Source organism: Haplochromis burtoni, unplaced genomic scaffold, assembly GCF_018398535.1.
Source record: "Haplochromis burtoni strain Fernald_Lab_line unplaced genomic scaffold, NCSU_Asbu1 Contig_213, whole genome shotgun sequence".
NCBI lineage: Eukaryota > Metazoa > Chordata > Actinopteri > Cichliformes > Cichlidae > Haplochromis > Haplochromis burtoni.
The window spans coordinates 132,533-153,875 of NW_024582574.1; the positions used below are offsets into that span (position 1 = coordinate 132,533).

The window sequence follows — 21,343 nt, forward strand, 5'->3', positions numbered from 1 at the left end:
AGTAGTCGCTAAAAAATATTTTTCATGTATCATTTTAGCCAGCCAGAAGGCTCAATCGGGCCCCTGCATAGAGCTTTTGCAGAAGTCTTCTTCTTCGTCTTACTTATTTCTTAATAAAATACAAAACCAGAACTGTTTGGGTAATATGGTGGTGCAGTTGTTAGTACTGTTGCCTCACAGCAACAAAGAGTTCAACTGGGACCATTCTGGGCAAATTTCCCTGTTTTTTTTGGGTTTTTTTGTGGTTTCCCTCTGGGTACTCTGGCGTCCTCCCGAGTCCAAGGACAGGCAGTTAGTGGCGTTGGGTTAACTGGTGATTCTAAATTGTCAGTGTGAATTGTTGTCTGTCTCTCTGTGTTAGCCCTGCGTCAGATCAGTGATCTGTCCATGGTGTACCCGCTTTGGACCCTATGGTAGAGAGGCAGAGAATGAATGGAAATGTGCAGGAAAATTATTTTTATATCTCAGGAGGTTGTTTGAAAAACCTACCTTCAGCTGGTTTCTTGCCTCTGCAGCAGGTAGCTCTGCATGTTTGATGTGGCAGAGTTTGACCCTTCCTGACACAACACAAAAGATACAGGTGGTTTGAATCAACAAGAAGCAAAATGCTGATGTTTCACACCCCTGATTTAAGACTTTACCAGAAGCAGTGCTTAAAAGGCGTGCATTAATGTGTTTAACAGTGAGCGTTTTTCCTTGTTTTGTTTTGCTCTTCAGGCCAAACCTATTTCTCATTAAATGCTTATTATTATTATTATTATTATTATTATTATTATTATTATTATTATTATTATTATTATTATTATTATTATTATTATTATTATTATTGTCTATAAATCAGTACTAAAAATTTTGGAAGCTTTTCATTCTTGCAGATATAGACAGCTCTATTATCTGCAGTTCTGGGTTATCCAGTCTTGCGCTGTGATTTTTAAAAAAAAAAAAATCCAAGCATGCTTTTACAGCATTGGCAGTGAGTTTGGGATCATTGTCATACTCAAAAACAACACTTTGGCCACCTAGATGCTTTTCAGATGGCATTGTATGATAGATAAAAAAAAATCTGACTGCTCTTGGCTGTAGATACTCACTGTTGTACCTCTCTCCTGACCTCCTCCATACATACTGACGACAATTTGAACCAAAAATCCCACGTTAATTCACAACCGATTTCAATCCAGTTCTTGTGTAATCTGGAATACCTCAGCCTCTCTGCCTGATTCCCTTCTTAAGAATCTTGTTTTGACTGCTATACACTTCACTGAGATCATTTCTGATGAGTTACCATTGAACAACAGGTCAACTGTTTCAGGTCAGATAGATTTTTTTAGATGAAGATGACTTTCAGACACTGCTTATCTGCTGTGGGGGTTTTAGGCATGCTACTTGAAAATAGTCAGGTACAACTGGACTGAAAATGAGTGAAAAGGCAGCCAGTGTCAAAATAAAGACCTTCAGAAAGCCTGGAGAACTAATGCTCAAGAACACTTTAAAAATGACAAGGAAGTTTGGCTACTTGGAAATAAAATATATACAGATATTAGGGTTGGCACAAGATCTTTGCACAGTACCTCAAATGGTACAAAAACAGGAAAACTTATGATCTCTATTTGTTTCACACAATCAATACAAGGACTTTACTGAGAATAGCCCGCAAGCGTCTGGCACTGAGCAAACTGAAGCTAAATAATGTTTCTGCTGAAGAATCGTTGTTTTGTGATCCTTTTCTGTGAGAAAGTAGCCATCGTGTTCACATGTGTCTAATCATCCGTGACTGGCGTCTCTTCCACAGAAGCGTTTACGTATACCATGAGTCATACCATCAGTGCCACTCTGTTTTTCACTTCAGTATTTCTGTTGTTTCTGTTAATAATTCTATTTCACTATTTTAGAGAAATAAGATTGCACGCGTTGTTATTTTTTCTAAAAGAAAAATCTCTGGTGGAGACTGAATGTGTTTTGTAACGTCTATAAGCAATCTGTGGATCCACCCAAGAGTCCATTTAACTTCAAAATATTTCACAATAGGCCACATAAGCAGAAAAACAAAACTCCACCTCAGGGATCTACAACAGAGACAGCTGCGTCCATAATTTGTTGGACAAACGTTTTTGTAGTTTTGCCTCTGGGGCGAGTTGAGACCAGTCAGGTTTGCCTGAAAAGATCAGATATGATGATGGGGAACAAGACTCTGTGTGCCTGCAATGCATTCATTTTCAAAATATATTTCAGTCCATAGGTTTTTGGATAAACATAGTTTTGGTTGTTTTGTTTCAGCTCAACAACACCACGATGAAAAAAACAACTTCAAAATATCTAACCAAATTAACAAAACCCTGTCAAAGAGGAGGGCATATCACTGTTAAAGTATAACCAGGCTTTCTGATACAAACATTTGGATTAGCAGAAAACAGTGAAATCATGCACAAATGCTTTTTCTACCATAATAGCCCCATGAGTGGGAGGCTCAGAAAAACTGCCCTGGGGACCCTCAAGAGGGAAATCCAGCCATGATGATGACTGTGGATGAGTGAACAGTGAACTAAGTAATTCACAACATGTAAAAGTCTGAACAAAAAGTGCAGTAGTACTATCAGAAAAAGTACACTTTAAAATCTGATTGTGTGATATAACAAATTAAGAACTAGTGATGATATATACATGCAGACATTTAATGATAGCTGCAATAGTTGATAGTTTTGTGTATTCATTGGTTTGAATGTTTTTACATTTTTCAGTTTGGTTTCAATTAGTTTACAAATACAACACATTTAAAGGTTGTTGAATTTTTAATAAAATCAATATAATATTTACATTTGATACTGATTTTAACTGGTAAAATACACCTTGTAAGTCACACAATAGTTGTCCTGGGTTTAGTTGTGTATTATATAAGGTGTCAGTCTCTGTCTAACAGAATCAAAACCTCCTATGTATGTGTGCCACAGGATCCCAGACAGAATCAGTGTCTTTCTTCTGGCCGAGTTCAAATAAAAAACGCCACATAAGCCCTGTGTCACGAAAATGGACACCAGGTATGAAATACAACAGCAAACACCCAACCCTCCACCTCCTCCTCCTGTTCCTGCTGGACCATCCGCCTCCCCTCAGCTAGCAGCAATGAATCAGACTGGAGGATCTTTCCTGCGATCAGCTCCATCTCTATTTCAGGAGCAAGCTCCATCAATGGTCACTCCCATTATCCCGGTGGAAGCTCACCTCCTCACTCAGCCAGGAACTGATGGCCAGGTGAGACAGCCAGAGGTGGTGGCAGGTGTTTACTGATAAAGGTGCTTAAAACTGTCAGATACTTCAGGTCAGATGAAAGAAAAACTGTTTTTCTGCTGCCACCTTCCTTGCATTTTACCTTTGTATAACTGTGGTGTGAAGCTTTGCTGATCAGTAAACTTAATCACTGCCTGTAATCATAATTCCAAAAATAAGTGAGGAGAGCAAAGTGAAGCTATGTATAAATGTAGTTTTATGCACATGTTCTCCTCCCACTGATCACTTTGTGTTGTTCATGCAATCTTCTTTGAATCTGGTGAAGTTTAAATTACCAAAGTTTGAATTTGACCACACGTACATGTTTCTGTGGCGCTCATCATTATTAGCCTCTGAAGTGCTGGACTAAGTGTCAGTATCGTGGGGTTTTAACCTTCTCCCTCCCTCCACAGAAGCTACTGTATCAGTGGCGTGTAAATGTGATCCCCAAAGCACCACCAGACGATGTTCTTGCTCCTCCACCCACCAGGTCCACTCCAAGGTAAGTTTGCTGTGCTGCTTTTTCTCACCGTCCTGCAGGTTTCTCACAGTGTTGACATGTGCTCTTACTCTGTGTTTTATCCCTGTAGAAAACGACTGCGTCAATCCCATCAGGATGACGGACGCCCTTCTATTAAGAAGCCACCAAATGCCTTCATGGTCTATCTGAAAGAGCAGAGGCCAAAGGTGGTGGCTGAATTGAACATGAGTGGGAGTGCAGCTGTGAATGCAGTTGTCGGAGCGAGAGTAAGTGTGTAACTAACTCTACATACATTTATGGATCTGTTCGTGTTTTGTGCTCGTGTTTATGCATGTGTACCAGCTGACCTGTAGTAATGTGTAGTAACAGTGTAGCTGTGCATTTGTATATGCTGACAGTGTGTTTCTGTGCTCTTCTGTCCACAGTGGAAGTTGCTCTCAAAAGATGAGCAGGCGAAATATTTCGATCGGGCGGAGACAGAAAGATGGCGTCACACAAACGAGCATCCACAGCGGTCCACCAAAGACAACTACGTATGTCCAAAGTGCCAGCATTCATACGTGTGCCTGTGACTGCACTGAATGATGAAACATTCACATCGGAGAGTTTGTATCAGCTCGTGAAAATTCTAATGTGTTTGTTTTTAGGGCAAAAAGAGGAAGAGAGTCAGAAATCGGAGCTGTACCACCGGTGAGAGACTATTTCTGGGAATCACGGCGTTTCCTTCATGTGAAAGACAAACATTTGTTTCAAAAAAGAAGAGTCATTGTGTTTTGTTTGTGTTGCAGTGTCTGCATCTGACCAGGAAGATCAACAGGTCAAGAAGGCTTACATCACGCCAGCTCAGCAGCCACAGACACAGCCAGGTGTTACTAGCCTGCCTCACCAGCAGGCAGTGTGTCTGCAGCTGCCAAATCAGGTCCTCTCCTCCTCGCATGTGGATGTTCCTACACACCTCTGCGCTGGTCCTAAACTAGGTAATTTAGCTACAGAATTTGTAATGTATCCATATTTATTGTGCAGTCTGTTTCAGTGTTTACAGTTCTTTAATTATAAAAACATGAAGAGGAAAAATTCATTAATTTTCATTAATTTCTTATTATATATGTGTGTGTGTGTGTGTGTGTGTGTGTGTGTGTGTGTGTGTGTGTGTGTGTGTGTGTGTGTGTGTGTGTGTGTGTATAAATTTCTCAATTTATTTTTGATCGCATCTTAAAATTGTATTATTAGTAGTAGCAGTAGTAGTAGAGGTATCTCATTAAGTTGGAGGAACCTCTCTAGTTTCCCCGCACGACGTCCGGATTTAATTTGAAGACGGACCACTTCCGGTCCAGCTGTCAACAGACCCCGCAGCACACGTGTTTCCACAGTTAAAATGGTGAGTATGTTGAACTGTGGGGTTTTCTGTTTGTATAGCGTTAATAAAAGGCCTGTAAATAATCGGAGCTCGTCGTGTTTTTTAGCCGAAGATTCAGAGGGGAAAACCTGCGGAGAAAGTGGTTCATCCGTACAGCCGGAAGGCAGCTTATATGGCCCGAGAGGAGTGCAGACTTAGGAGGAAAGAGAGGTTTGTAGATGGCCGCAGAGATCAGCTCACCTTAACGAATCAATAGCATGTTGTTAGCCTCACATTTGAGCATTGTGTTAAACTCTTGCCATGTCTCCGCCTCCGCGCTGCGAGTCTGCAGATGCAAACACGAGCGTGGCTCCAGGGACATGTTATTAAATGTAACTTGGGCTGATTGAGACACTTCATCCTGCCTTGACAGTTTTCTTTAACCTCTTGTGTGAAGTAAACAGCGTCTGTGTGATGATTTAAAGGAGGTTTAACTGGTTTCTTTCTGATGCTGCAGGCAAAAGACTGAGAAAGCTACTCGTCTAAGCAACATTGGTGAGAGCAAGCTTTTCGTTCATGTTATTGCAAGAGCAAAAAAGTAAAAAGGTGTTTATTGATGTTTTCTTTCCTTTTTTTCTTGTATCTCCAATCACAGGTGAGAAGCTCTTGTGGTTTCAGAGTGAGCTGGATCCAGCTAAGGCGACTTACACAAAAAAAGACGCCTGCGACATCATTGAGAGGTTTGGCTCTGGGCTTTATGTTCATTTTGAATTTGGAGTACATTATTTTTCATTTGGAAGTGCACAAACAAAAAGAGAGAGAGCCCGTACATGCATTAAACTGTGAGCCCATCAGCCAGTCTGTGAGCTGCCCCAGTCTCTGGTGAGAGTGATTCATGTTTTCAGGGCTGAGACTTCATCATCCATCAGCTGGCCATTGTTTACAAAACGCTACATGTCATCAGACAGCAGGTGATGATTTCATTTGGGCAAATAGAGCCTAGGGCTGCCACAAACGATTATTTTGATAGTCGACTAGTCACCGATTATTTTTGTGATTAGTCGACTAATCAGATCATCATCCATTGGACGTAAAACTACAGCTTATTGCACCAGCAGCATCTGCTCTTATATAACTATCATTAGCTTACAGCTTTAAGCGTTTAAGGTATGTGCTAACTAAAAATAAAGACAAGATGATAGTTTATTAAATTTTAATGAAATTTGCAGATTGTTTCGGTGAAGTTTAATAAACTCCTTGCTATCTAAAATATAACAGGACACCGGAGTAATTCTAGCATCTCACACTTCTGATAATCAGCTGTCTGCTTGACGTTTATTCAGCTGTGTAAAAACTATAACTTTAATCTCAGCCAAACCGATTTACTCAGGAACAAATAAAATACTAAAAAAGCCAAACAATAACATTTTTAAGTTATCTAAGTGACTTATATATGTTTAACCTGAGTAGCGAAAGACGGCGGTGGGTTTGAAAACGATTTGCCGGGAGTCCGGTGTTCTCACGGGCTCTAGTGAGCCTTGCCCCCGGCTAGCTATCGAGCTAGTGGGTAACAGACGTCTCCGAAAACGTCGGAGCGCTTTTGAAAATATGTGGTGTCTTGATAAACTGAGCAGATATTTGAGGTTTACACAGCTACATTCTCGCCTGAAAATATGTTAAACGTTTATTTTGTGACCCAGAAAGAATAATAAGAGTAATATTAAAACTAACTAGCTGCCGCCATTGTTGGAAACTGAGCTGGGCTGCGCTATGAATTCTGGGACAGAGCTACTTCTTCTTCTTCGGGGTTTAACGGCAGCTGGCATCCTTGTACATGCAGTGCTGCCATCTTCTGTTTCAGTCCGTTATTACACTCTTAAATCCTACTACTTATTCCTGCGTCTTTTGTGATCTTACAAAGCTTCAAACAACGCGTCGACTATTAAATCAGTCGTCGACGTAATCGTGACTAGTCGACTAATCGTGGCAGCCCTAATAGAGCCCTCGTTTTATTCTCCAGCCTGCATGAACCCAACCCCCTCTACCATGATTGGTCGGTTCCACTCCGACTATAAACAGAAACCATCACCTTCAACAATCACAACCAAAAGTTTGAGCCGTGGCGTTAATTTTGTGCAGTTTTTATTCGAATGTATTCCTTTTTATGTGAAACGAAGATACAGATCAATCATATGTGTGTTCTATGAGTTTCAGAGTCTTTTGTGGTCACATAAATAACAGTTTAAGCAAGGAATTTACAGCACTGACTTTTCTTCATAACTTCTGCAGTTCTCTATGGTGTGCTGGATATCCATGTCAGGGGAAAATCCTGATTGTGTTCCCAAGTCGATCAGTTTGTCGCCAATAAAAACATCTTAAAAGACCAGCTTCTTTTATCGCTCCCAGAACAGTTTGGTGACAATCTTTGCATTTTCCAGCACAAAGGAGCACCGTGTCCCGAGGAAAAAATGGTAATTAAGCGGCCTGAAGATCATCAAATTAACTACCTAGATCCTAATGCCACCATAATCTAGTTACAGTCCTTGAACGTGAACAAGCAGAACCCCAGAACCTGTGATGAACCTGGAGCACTGATGAGCCAGGAATGAATTGCAATCAGTCAGGATTTTGCCCGGACACTGATATCCAGCACACCACAAAGAACTGCAGATCTCATGAAGAAGAAGGTTAAATACTGTAAACATTGACTTTATGCATAAATTATATTTTTCCCCCAATGAAAGTGTTTTAAACTCATGAAATACTTGTATATGTATCCTAAAATAAAATGAAGCAACAAAGTGTATGAACAGTAGTATGTTTTCTGTCTTCAGATACCTCCACAGATTTGACTCTGAACTTGAGCAGATTGAACTCATGAATGGGATCAAAGGTCGGCAGGGTCGTCTCCATGGCGCCAGAGAGGCCGTAATCAAACAGACCATCGAGCGAGAGCGGGCACAGTTTGAGGGTGTCGGTTTCGGTGAGTCCTCGTTTTTAAAAAAAGAAATAAAAAAAGAAACGAGTAATTTATAGACACCTCTGGCTGTAAAACTGTCTGATCCTCTGCTGCGGTGTTTCAGAAATCCCCGACATCATCAACGGAAAACATCTGAAGACCTTTAGGTGAGTGGACGAGCTTTAATGAGCTAAACTCAACCTCTTGTTTCTCTTTGTTTGAGAAGATGTTATAATTATTCAGCTTCCATCATTTCACAGATTGGCTGATCAGCTGATAAAAGTGCATACATGGACTCTTAAGTCTGAACTTGAAATGATTCGATTTTGAAGACTGGTCATTAGTATTGTTGCATTTTTAAATTTTGCAGAGAGTGGACTGGGGATCTGAAGAAACTTCCGAATATTAAACTGCGCAAGGTCTCGAACAAAAGTTTAGAGTCAAAGAAGGAAGGAGAGGAGAAACACGAGGGCGAGGAGAATCAGGAGAATGATGATAATGAGGAAGATGGAAGCGATTTGGACAGTGAGCAAATGGATGAGATTTCAGACTCCCACTGAGACTCTTCATGTTGGACCTGCTGGAGTATTAAGACTTTCAGCACACTTAATGTGATGTGTGAGAAAATGCTGCTGCTATTCCTGGACCGTCCACGAGATGGTGCTACAGCCTCAAATAGCAAAGTCAGATTTTTTTTTTCCAGTCTGAACTCCTGCTAAAAGTTTCTCAGTGACTTCACACCAGCCTTTCCGAGGTTTCTACATTCATCATTTATTGCACAAACAAATATGCGTTTCATGTAACCAGAATGCTCTGTTTTATTTAGAAAATAGCGGTTGCGGTGGGTTTAAGACACAGAGGAAACTGTATTTTCTGTGAGGTGAGAAACCAAATCGAGACTATAAAAGTGGTCATGTGCGAGTAACAGTCGCTTTGAGTAGGCCGACTTTGTGTTGGTTCGAATCAAGAGAAATGCTCATAATCTAATGTAAAAACATGAATGGGGGGAACCCATGAAAGCTCTAGTTACATCGACATATAAATAAAGGTTGTCCAGCTCAGGACATCCGAAGCTGCAAACGACTGGGCTACTGGAGACTTTCTATTTTAACAAATAATCTGACGATAACTTTCAGACTATTACGTTTTTAGATCTCAGACTGAGCTAAAGGTTCAGTTTACGGTCTGTTTCTCTACTTATAACATCTGACTCTTTGGTGTCTGAAGACCTGATTGTCCAAAAGGAGAGTAAAGGTCTCAGTATGCTTCAGAGCTTGTCACACAGGCCTGATCAGGCAGGTTTAAAACAAACTCAAGCTATTGTATTTTTTTTATCCTGCCTCACTCTCACTTTTGACAACTTTTCCAAATTCATTAAAAACTTTTGAGTAGTGTGTCTGCGGGTCATAGATCTGCACTTCATGTAAAGTGATTGGTCCATATGTTTTGTTCAAAAATACGACAGCAGCTCAACTTCTAAATGGAGAAGTCTCAGTGAACACCAGGGGCACAGATGTGTTACAGATCTCAGAGTCAGCACCGTGGCTGCAGTGACTGAATCTGGAGCGTTTCAGAGTAGCCCTTATCTGCTACAATGTTGCATGTCTGATTCGACAATTCACGCGAGGCTTCAGCTGGGCCAATCAGGACTGTGTAGGCTCTCTTCTGGGACCTCCCAGCTCTCAGCAAGAGCAGCAGCAAGTCCCCCTTACAGAACAGTGGCAGCATCAGTGAAAGTAGGTCGGAGAAGCTGGGTGGTAAAAGCTGAAGCAGCTTAATTGTCCCGCCTTGTGGATGTGTGACAGTGTCAGCTGATGTGGGGACTGATTATGAGTCATATGCGTGATTCATTTGAAACATACTGAGACCTTTGATGAGCATCTGCAGAGTGTTCACATCTTTAACTCATATCAGTGCAGGTTGAGAAAGTGCATACAGGGATAAAATAGTGTCGGTAAACCACAAAACACGGTCTTTACAAGCGTTCTGTGCCGATGGCTTTGTTTTCTGTCCTCTCTCCACACTCTGCCCCTCTTCCTTTCTTCGTGAAGCCCTTCTGACCCCAACTTTTCTGGATCACCGAAGGACCGGATCAGTTCGTTTGTCCAACAGCACCCACTGGAGTTGAGAACAACATTACAACACTGCACAAGTCCAAATCTCACTGTGCTCATTGACATTACCATGAGCAGAGTGGGATAAGGGACTGTTCTCGGAGCAGGAGGAGATAAGTCAAACAGGGTTTTGCGCCGGCGCCACGGCAGCCTCCACTGACGTGTCCGAGTCCATCAGAGCTGCCGGAGCTGGGGCCTGGCTGACCGGCACCTCCACGGTTTCATGCCTGCCATTGGCGATGGTGCTTTGCCGGGCCTGGGGGTTGTGCAGGTCCTTCTCAGGACAGTTCTGCACAGTGATGATGCGGTTGAAGGCCTTGAGGCGGCGCCACAGCTGCAGGTAGACTTTACACTGGATGTACATAAAGATGAGGCCACCCGTGAAGCCAATGGCCACCACAATCAGCTTAGTCCAGAAGGGCCACTCCAGCACACCTGAAAGGACACCGACACACACACAGCAGCTGTTAGTGCCCCTCGCAGACGTGTGAGGGGTCAAGATGGTGGCATGTGCAGAGCTGTGCTTACCCTGCGGCGTATAGTACTTCAGAAGAGAAACTCTCCATAATTCGGCTGCAATCAAGAGCGATTTCTCTTTTTAATCTCTGGAGAAAACTATTCTATTGTGCAAACACTGTAGAAATACTCTAAATATTAATGCTTATGATTTTATAGGTCATATGTATTTTTCTGCATCTACTCTTACGTCCTACATCGTAAACACAACACGACACACACCACCACTGAACACAACCATGAATGTAGAAGAGCACTGAGGGGTGTTAACTGTGACTTGAAGGATAACTCGTGGATCAGAGGATACTGATCAACAATCGCATCATCTTCACATTCCTGAGAGTGTTCATCTCACAGATTTCAGGTATAAGTAGTGTACCATGCAAATTACTTTTGCATTAGTTTCCAAGTGGTTTTCTCCATCCGGCTGTTTTTAAAAAAATATTATTATTATGTTGTCGAGATTATACTCCGAGGCTGCAGTGGGAACCTTCCTGTCTTTGAAGTATAACATCTGAAACCTTATTGTTGCAGACAGTTGGTCTTTGGGTTTCACTTTCCAATAAATTTAGTAGGTGTTTCTCTTAGAATTACCAAAAAAATGTGTCACCTTTGTCAAAATAACTTCCTGTAAACACATCGCAGACTTGACAAAGATTTTCCTACAAACAGTCCCAGAAAGACTATTTGGCCAGTGTCAAAAGAAAATGCACCAGCGGCGACTGTTTACTTGAAAAATGCAAAGATTTCTGTTCAGTAAGGTAACACTGACTTTTACTGCATGTTAATGCAATAAAAATCTGATTATAATAAAATTGAAACATTTTCAGTAAATGTTAATTTCCCCAGAAACACAAAAATGACACATTAAACTAAAAGCTCTTTTATATTCGTTAACAGTGACTTTCAACTTCATTAGGTACAGCTGCCTTGATTCTTCGTTGCACAGATTCAACAAGGTGCCGGAAACACATTTTGGTCCATATTGACACAACAACATCACACAGTAGCTGCAGATTTGTCAGCTGCACAGTCGTGATGTGAATCTCTCGTTCCACCACATCACAAAGCTGCTCTTTTGGACCGAGGTCTGGTGACTGCGGAGGCCATTTGTGTACAGTTAATACATTGATTTGAACATTGTGTGACATGGTGCGTTATCAGGAGATGTGCATGCTGTTCTCATAAGGGGACAAAATCAGTCTGGCCCATCTCCTCTGATCTGTGGCATTAGCAAGGAATTTCGTTCCATAGAACCGCTGCACACTGGTTGTGTGGGAAAATCTTAGTCCATCAACAGTTTCTGAACTACCCAGATGAGCCCATTTGGCACCAACAACCATGATGGCGTCCCGTCACTTAAATGGCCCTACTTCTTCATTCTGATGCTCAGTTTGAACATCAGCAGATGATCTTGACCATGTCTAACCAGCCAATGTGATTGGCTGATTAGATATTTATTTTAATTGGCAGTTGAACACATGTACCTAATAAAGTGGCCTGTGAATATGGCAAGCGCGATGTAGTTACTTGGCCACATACCACAAGTATTGCTAAAGATGCTCAGTTCAGCAGCTTCACACATTTATTTTGAGACTTTCAAATGTTTTAAACTGTCTGAGAAACTGAAAGTTAACTCTTCAGAGTTCAGAGGATGTCTAAAAGCAAAGTCCGTCTTCCACACTAGAGCAGGACGCCTAATGTGCCTAATGTTTAGGGACGACTATCACAGTAAAACACCTAATGTATAATGTACCTAATATACCCAAACAGGCGAAACTTTTTAAAATCACTTAACCAGAGTCAGGCATACCTGCAGGTTAAAGGTACCCTGTGGGGTGCTGTGGGGGCATGTTGGGAGTGGATTATGCACACTGTATTCTTTGACATATTGTACCAGTAGAGTTGAAGCTAATACACTTTGCATGGTTACAATCCTGTATAAATCCATTCCACCCACATCAATACCGGCCATAAGTAACTGACTACACCAGAAAAGAAACATTAAAGAAGTTAAACCTACTCTGTGTGAGTGAGTGGAAACTCCTTTCCACTCACTCATGCCATCTGTATGAATGAATCAATGAAAAGGAAAACAACACCCACACATTAATGCACCCATTTTAGGAGTTCTTACTAATTCTGTGTATTTGTCGGTTACTCTATAAGAGAAGAGGTGAATATGAAATCTGAGGGATTTTATGGCTCATAGGGTGCATTAACAAACGCTACGCACACCCAGAAAAAGAAAGTGAAGTAAGTGGGTGAAACGTGACATTCAATTATAATTCTCATTTAAAAAAAGACAAACTATCGGCAGACAATTTAATTATAATTATAAATATAGATCCACACATTGATCATAGTAGACGATAATAAAAAAAGAAGGCTTTTTGTTTATGTTACATGTGGTGAGAAATAGTATCCAACATGTAACTATGGACACACGTGTTGACATGCAAACAGTGAAGGAGACACCACAGGGACCGTACTGCATGCTGCCTGACTCTGGCGTGTGAGCGGCGGGGAGGCGAAGGGAAAGCACTGACCGTTCTTTCCGAGTCGGATCTCTTCAGCAGTTCTCCTCACCAGAATGTAGACCGACCACAACATACACATTATCGCTATCAGGTGAAACAGCACTGAACAGAAGATCTTCCTCCTCTCGCTCTTCGACATGTGTAGCTTCTCCCACTGGAAGAAAGAGGCGCGAACACAGGAGGGAGACAGAGAAACACGCTCAGAACTGCCCTGCATATCTCAGCGCTTAACGCTTTTCAGGAAGACCTAAGTGTGTGCGGCGTACCTTGCTTAAAGGTTTGAGCTTCGTCTCCATGATGAAGTCAAATTTGCAGAGTTCACAGCAGCGAGTGTCGGAGGATTTGATCCACTGGTTGAGACAGGCCTGATGAACAAAACTGAGGCTTCCCGTGCAGCGACAGGGCATTATCAACGGACACTCGTCGTCCCCCTCACAGTGGCAGATCCTGCACACAGACATAAGGAGGAGAAATGACCTGCAGTCTCTGCACTGTTTTATATTAGTGCCTCTCTTTGTCTTTGTTTGTTTGGCCTCATCTGGGCAATGAAGATAAACTTGGGGTCAGTACATGATCAGTTTTCACACTTATGTAACTAACCTGCAGACCTCCAGCTCAGAGTCGTCAGAGCAGGGATGCGGTGTGTTCCCATTCGCACCACAGTGTTTCTGGAGTGTGGGCACTGACATGTCCCCGCCCCCTGAACCCTTCTCCTGGTATCTCTTGGTGATGAGCTCCTCGCCGTCGTCGGCCAATGAGGAGCTGCCTCTTGGGCTCTGTGACTTGTAGCTCTTCGTATCCTTATCTCTGCCCTGCGATCGATCCCTCTGCGATGCATGGCCGTCTCTCTTCACTGAGCTCCCGTGGTTGTGGCGCTTCTTAAGGCCGCTGCTGTCCTCCATCAGAGGTTGACTCTCTTTCCCTTCATCTGAGCCCACAGATTGCAGCTCCATGATCTCGGCTTTGTCTTCTCCTCCTTTGTGTGGGTTTATCACCTCCCTGTCCCGGCTGCTCCCGCTGCGGCGGCGCGCTCTTCTGGCTTTCTCTTTGCTCCAGCTGCGGCTCTCGCGGCACGCCTCATCCTCAGAGGAGTCTGAATGCGGCGCACCTGTGCACCGGAAGCGAGGCGGGAGATCCCTCCGGTTCCTGAAGGAGTGCTCCCTCTTCTCGCCCAGCTCACTACGGTCAGAGCTGAGGCTCCGGTCGCTGTGGTCGTGCTTGCCATTGGTTTCCACGCAGTCGATGGCCGTGCAGCTGCTTCTCTTGCGGCGGTGACGTCGCTTCACCTGCTTTTTCTGTGCCTGAGCCGATGAGCCCAGAGTGGTGCCAGTGACCGTCATTGCAGAGGAGTTGTGCGTGTGCTTTTTGTGTTTGCGTGACTCAGACACATCCTCCTCTAAGCGGGTCAGCTGTCCAGAACTAAACACACACACACACACACACACACACACACACACACACACACACACACACACACACACACACACACAGATGGAGATGAAATAAAGTGAAACAAGATGGAAAAACATAACTCTGTCATAACTAAAGCAATGGGCTGAAACATAGCTGCATGATTTTAAAGATTAAGTTTAGTCAATTTACTAGTAACAATTTATGCTACCATTTTTGATTTTGATTACTTAACAAGAAACTGGACTTTACACCATTGCAACACTGATTCTTTTCTTTTTCAGGCTTTCTGGTGTATTTACGGTAAAATGACACTTCTCTTTATATATTTTCTGCTGTCATTCAGGTTAATTTCTAAGTGACAGAATTAGGGCTGCCCATGATTTCTCTCTTATACTTGGAAAGACGTTATGATCACAGAATATCTCATTCTTCTTTAATTAATTTGGATAACAAAGACTTATTTGCTATTAGAGGTTGCTAAAACAGCTTCTGTTTCATTTGAAGCTGAGAGTAGTTGGACAGAAACTGCCGCTGCAAAACAGGAAATGGATAATAGGAAACAGAATGGAAACTACAGCTTATGATCAGACTAAATAATCAAACAAGCAGGCAGTGGACATGGACTGAACTTAGGACAGCAAATTAAGGTGCTAACACACACACACACACACACACACACACACACACACACACACACACACACAGGCTTGTTTCGGCCATGAAGCCAAAGGACTGAGCCTGTCAGTGTGGCCAACACGGCACCAGTGGGTATAACAAGCTGAAGGTTTCCATTTCTGCAATCAGTCATCTCCCCCCCATTGATTGCACTATGGGGGCGCCACAGCACACATTTTAAGTTTGTTATGCCCTTGGGGTGCAGCCGACCATGCTAATTCAGTCTCCCACTCAGAAGAGAAGTGTGCATGTTAATATCACAGAGAGAAGGCTGGCTGCTCCTGGCTTTAAAAGAGATGTCTGAACAGATATTTGCAGATAGTCAAGGAATGGAGTCTTTCTTCCCAGGTAACTGTAACTGCAAGAGAAGCCAATCTTACCTGCATATGTCCTGAGCGGATGGTGTTATGGATGTCCTTGAGGCTGTAGTGAGCCCTGCAGTCGAGTTGCTAGCCTGCAACCACCAACATCCTCTATTTAGTGCATTCTACAATTACTTATGAGTTACTAAACAACCAATCACACATTGTTTTATGAATCAGGTGTCAGTAAATGTTTACTGGTTCTCAAATGTGGTTGCATTTTAATTTTTTTATTCATTTATTTTTTGTAGAAGGTACTCCTGAAATACCCAAAACCCTAAGATTTGAGTATCAAACATACTCCTTAATGTACTATCATTTGTCATGTGGGTGACCCTTTACTGTAACTCTTACTGTAGGTACTGAGCATTTAACTTACCTAATGCATAAAATATAGACAGTAGATATATATAAAATACTACAATAAAATTGAAGGTGAATTATTAATTTCTGAGGGAAAACAGCTTTTAGATTCTCTCCTACACACTGCAAAAAGTTTTCTTCCACTGTGCTTGCATTCAATAATCAGTGACACTGAGTAGGTTGCACCTCATTTATGCACCCATACTATACTGTAAATCGCTGCTGCTTTTTGAAGCTCTTTTAGCTAATATGTGAACAAAAAACTGCTTATTTCCGCCTCTGGCAAAAGTAGAGTAACTAGAGTTATTTGAGCCGCATTTCTGGTCATGTAAAAAACTTAACTTCCGTGTTATGATTTTTACTTTCAAATCGGGTTTAGTCTCAGATGATTCGTTGGAATACCCTGAAGACAGTCTTCAGCCGGTGATGTTGTTTTTGTTAAAAGCAGCTGCCTAGTGCTGCTAAAAACCAGCGTGAGGGTGGCGAGCCTTATTTATTTGAAGGCCGTGCGGAAAAAAAAATAGAAAAGACTTATAGATGTGATAAAAAAAAGTGATCTGTAGCTTTTCAAATGATGATTGATGTTTATATGAGAAATCTGAACTAATTCAAGGTTCAAGGTTCAAGGTTCTTTATTAGTCACATGCATAGTTATACAAGTATAACACACAGTGAAATGTAGCCTGACACGCTCCTCGACATGTGCAAAAATGGGGGGGGGTGTAGAGGAAGAACATTATATATATATATATATATATATACATATATATATATAGTATATACACTGGGTGAATGTGCAGTAGTAGCAGCAAGCAGGTGAATTCTGTACATTAATATGAATAGACATCTGACTATTTTACAGGATAGACAATATAAACATATTTAAAATTAAAGGAATTGAAATGTACATTGTGCCTTGGTTTAGTGTCTGGAAGAGTCCTGTCTCAGTCAATTATAGATGATGTGAGAGGGCGGGTGTGTGTGTTTAGGGCACGGATGGCTTGGGGACCTTAAATGAAAATTGAGTACTCTGTGTGAGTCATGCATCAGTGTGCACTTGGTGTTTTGTGAACATCCATCTCTACTCTAAGTGTGACACACACCCTAACCACATTCTCGTACACCAAACTGTGCTTTCCCATGCAATGCTACCGTACACTATGAACTGTGACCTTAATTTTAATGCTTTAAGCACCGATATTTAACAGTTACCTTGGAGATGTTGCTGGATCGACTCCCTGAGCGCCCAGGTGCCTTCCTCCCCTGCAGGGGAGATGGAGAGACAGAAAATCATTAGAGCCCAATAAACACGCTGAAGGATGTGATGCTTTAATAGTGCGCAGCAGCTGTGGAGCCTGAGGCTTTTAAACCAATGATTTCTTTGGCACACAACACCAGACAGAACCATAAAATCATATTGGAACAATATTTTACAGCCCTTGTGTCGACTTCAGCTAATGGCTGATTCACCCGAATATGTGTTAGTGCAATCTGCTGCAGAGCTGCTGCCACTTTTTTTTCCTTCTGTGTATGATAATGATAGATAAAGTCTTTTAAACTACTCAAATATGCCCATGTCGAGTTCAGGAAGGTGAATATTAATGCACAGAAAAGCAGCAAAAGTTTTTTTTTTTTTTCATTTATATTTCTTTTTGTTTTTTTTTTGAGAAATGAATGCCGCATAATAGCTTTAGCAATAACTTCTAAATCATGGCGGCTTCACCTTCAAACTGCAATCATTATAATTTAAATCAAATGATTACACACATCAGGCATGCTGTTAAGTTTCAAACTAAGTTTAATCTCCGCCCACTTCACCAACCAAGACGTCTCCAAAAATAGGCGAGGTGAGAAATGTGTCTGCAATTTTTGTAGAAAAGACACTAAAGTTTAAATCTGCAATAAAAACAAAACTCCAATAATCAAACTAAGCTGCTTTTAACACCAGCAGGTATTCAGCGCTGATCAGTCCTACTGTGTTTACCGATGAAAATCCAGCATCAAGAGTCGTGCACAGCCTCATGTCCTTGCTGCTTCATTGTGACCTGAGCTAAAGCCAGCCAATCCTATTACCTGGTTGTCCTGCTAAGAGCACAAGATGCTGCTCTGCAATGTGTCTCTATTTAAAGGCAACTTAAGGCACTTTTTCTAGAATCTGCCCTGAGCGCTGATTGTCTGAACTCACCTATTAGACCTTGGGCTTCGCCAGCAGACATCTGTGGCCTGCAGCAGCTTTACTTACCAATGAGATGGTGGCGAGTGGGAGCTACCAAGTGACGATCAGCTGGTAAACCACCAAGAAGGAAAATATCTTCTCCATAATAATTTGGTGCCAAATTATTTTCCAGACACTTTCGATCTGTCCTGATCCCAAAATTCTTACCATCATATCACTGAAACCTAGCTTCTATTTTACGTATGAACCACATCAACAACATGGCTCAATTCAAATGAAATCAGCTGGTTGTGAGTTGGGAAAGCTACAGATTGCTGAATAAGTAATGCAGATGAACCGAAGCAGTCACAGCGAGCAATTATTTTTCTGGTTCGCTTTCATCCTCAGCCACATGGACCTTTGCACCTGCATTATGGGATTAAATCTGGCTTTGTTGCAGATATTTGTTGGATACTGTTTTAAGTATCATACATGCAATGAGCTCAAGCTAATAACCTACCAACTGTCTGCTACTGCTGTGGGTGGGCAGTGGAGAATGAACTGGCAGGAGTTAAAAGGACAATGGACATCATGGATAAAGCTGGCTGTATTTTCCTTTCTGTCAATAAATTCTAAAACCAAAGATGTAACTGCAACTTTTCCCAAAACCAGTACCCATCTCATCCTAATGTCATATATTATAGAGTATCTATAACACCTGTCAGTATGAAAGTGGACACTTTAAAGGGCTGAGATTTGTTAAGTTTTATGTATCTTACAGGATGTTTGTGGAGTTCAAAGTTGGAATGTTAAATGTGCATGGTTTTTCCATAGATCTATTTTTTTAAATACTTGACATAAAATAGGAAAACCTGAGCTTGCATCAGCCCATACACAGCCACAGTTGTAGGTACACTCTGTGAAAATCACTGAAATAAATAAGAGACACTGACAAGCAGAGAACTGCATCATCTAAGCTGATCAAGGGATTTTCTGATGGCCACTTTTAAATCAGTGCAGCCCTGCTTGGAGTCAAAGCAAACACTCCTCTGCCTTTTAGAGGAGATGGACACGTGTTCACATGTATGTGACCAGTTATAATTACTCACATCATCTTTCCAAAGTTTCATAGTAAAAAGGGTATTTCTAAGAAGATACAACTACTGATGCCTGGGAGTCGTGTAATTCCTTCCAGTCAGGTTGGTTTCCGTGTTGTGGTAAACCTCTAATGCGTCAAAAAAACAAACAAAAAAACCCCCCCAGAAGTGGGTGATCAAAGACTACAGCTATGAAAGGAAATAATGAGATCTTGATTTTGTTTGGAGTTTTTTCCATTAACATTAATGCTTACCCCCAAAACACAACCAACATCAGCTACACAAGCAGTGGGCTAAAGCAGACATTCTCCAACAAAACTTTACCAAACTAGAATATCTTTTGGAAAAGACGTGCATGGACATGTATGTGCTGTTTTATTATTTTAAAAAAGTAATAGATGGGGCGATTAATACCATTTTCCTTCTTGCATTCTGTTGCTCTAAATAGTGTTTAACATTGCTTAAAACAACAAAAAAGAAATCAACAGGAAACAGACTTGAGCCTGCCAGGCTAACTGTTTCCTCCTGCTTCTAGTCTTTGTGCTATGCTAGGCTAAACACATCTGGGACCAACCTTAACTCATAGATAAAGTTCCAAAACACGTCATGTGTGAGTTGCTACAACTTATCGATACCCTGCAACTGAGTCTTTCACCCTTCTAAGGCCAACAAAGCCCAAACAATTCAAGCACACTTCCTTTGATGGAGCATACGTACAAATAAAGAAGAAGCACCTCTCAGGTAAGAAAAGAGGCCAAAAACAAGGGAGGCAGCACAAGTTTGTCCTACACCTAAAAATAAATACTGCACAGACCCAGTCAGATAGTTAACCTGTCTTTTATAAAGCACGTGTGCACAATATGCTTTACATGATAAAGGGGTGAGATGTGTCTAACTGCACAACAGCAGTCTAGCAGACAAAATCACACTTTGTGTATTTATAGACGTTTTCTAGCTTGCTCATTGTGTGAATATGTAAAACAGTTTCTTGCCTTTCTAAACGAAAGGACATTACATCAATTCGAAATACATCTATGTGACAACAAAGGTTAATCAAGAGAAAAGCAAAAAGAAGCTTTACCCTTAGCAGAGGAGCATAAAGCACCATAATACCATAATAATGACTGCGTTCATAGCACTGGTACAGTACTGACACTTCAATTCTTTGGCTGGCACATAACAGAGATTAAAAAATACTATTCAAAGATATAAGAGCAAATGCTATTCTACAATTCCTAATATCAGGGCTAAACACTCACAAAAATACTTTGGTCATGAATTCTCAGAGAAAATACACGACATCTAATTTTTTAAGTGCATCAACTTTTAAATGCCACAGCAAAAGAGGGCAATAAGAAACTGACCATCATAAGACTCCAGCAAAACACATAATTCCTCTAGATTTAGCTTCTATAAGCTATAACTGATAGCTCTCCAGTAATGAAGTGAAGTTTCAGAGGTAGCGTACTGCTGTCGCTCACCTGAACCTCGAATCCTCTGTTGGCACTCTGGCTCTGATGCACAGCAGAAACTCTGGCGAGTCTGTGTATGGACATGTGCATGTTTCTTCAGAGGATTAAGTGATGTAGCATGGACTGAGGGATGTATTTTGGTTCTGTAGTTTGGCATACGATCAAACACACCTACAGCCACATTTAGACAACCAACCGTGACACTGCAGCTGCACACTTTATATTTGAAAGTGGTGCATTTGACATAATTCCAGCTTTAAACAACCTCAGAGCATTTGTGTCTTTATAACACAAAGTGTTCACTGAGCCACAGTGAAAGTTCAGGTGAAAACAACAGATACAATTCCATAAGAAACCCAGAGTCACAGACCAAACTGACCAACAACTGTCAGCAAATCCTGACTTTATTATCAAGTTCTGATTGTTCCAACTAGAGCAGAGCGATATGGCCAAAAATATTTATCACGATATATATTTGAAAATTTGCGATAACAATATAACCGACGATATAATTGATGCGAGACAAAATACAACTCCACAACATTACTAGCGCAAAAAGACAACCTTCCATTTATTTTCACTTAAACAAGAAGCTG

At 41.5% G+C, this 21,343-nt stretch overlaps 2 protein-coding genes across 5 annotated transcripts in view; one reads left to right on the forward strand and one right to left on the reverse strand.

Annotated features, from left to right (window-relative positions):
- Window positions 1-5,017: 5,017 nt before the first annotated feature.
- On the forward strand, window positions 5,018-10,828 carry tma16 (translation machinery associated 16 homolog). The gene is made up of 7 exons (XM_005936711.3): window positions 5,018-5,123; window positions 5,209-5,312; window positions 5,599-5,636; window positions 5,737-5,821; window positions 7,916-8,064; window positions 8,165-8,207; window positions 8,411-10,828. The coding sequence occupies exons 1-7, from the start codon at window positions 5,121-5,123 to the stop codon at window positions 8,598-8,600; spliced, it is 612 nt and encodes a 203-aa protein (XP_005936773.1). The 5' UTR covers window positions 5,018-5,120; the 3' UTR covers window positions 8,601-10,828.
- march1 (membrane-associated ring finger (C3HC4) 1) overlaps window positions 8,791-21,343 on the reverse strand; it is a 31,557-nt gene continuing 19,004 nt past the window's right edge. For 2 of the 4 annotated variants that reach the window (XM_042226467.1, XM_042226468.1), the window contains 6 exons: window positions 17,236-17,286; window positions 15,679-15,752; window positions 13,811-14,629; window positions 13,477-13,657; window positions 13,220-13,364; window positions 8,791-10,727 (listed from right to left, as the gene is read on the reverse strand). In XM_042226467.1, the coding sequence (XP_042082401.1) occupies window positions 10,273-10,727; window positions 13,220-13,364; window positions 13,477-13,657; window positions 13,811-14,629; window positions 15,679-15,752; window positions 17,236-17,286 (1,725 nt within the window). In that variant the 3' untranslated portion in view covers window positions 8,791-10,272. The remainder of the gene's footprint in view (window positions 10,728-13,219; window positions 13,365-13,476; window positions 13,658-13,810; window positions 14,630-15,678; window positions 15,753-17,235; window positions 17,287-21,343) is intronic. The other 2 variants (XM_005936709.3, XM_042226469.1) reach the window with 2 other exon arrangements.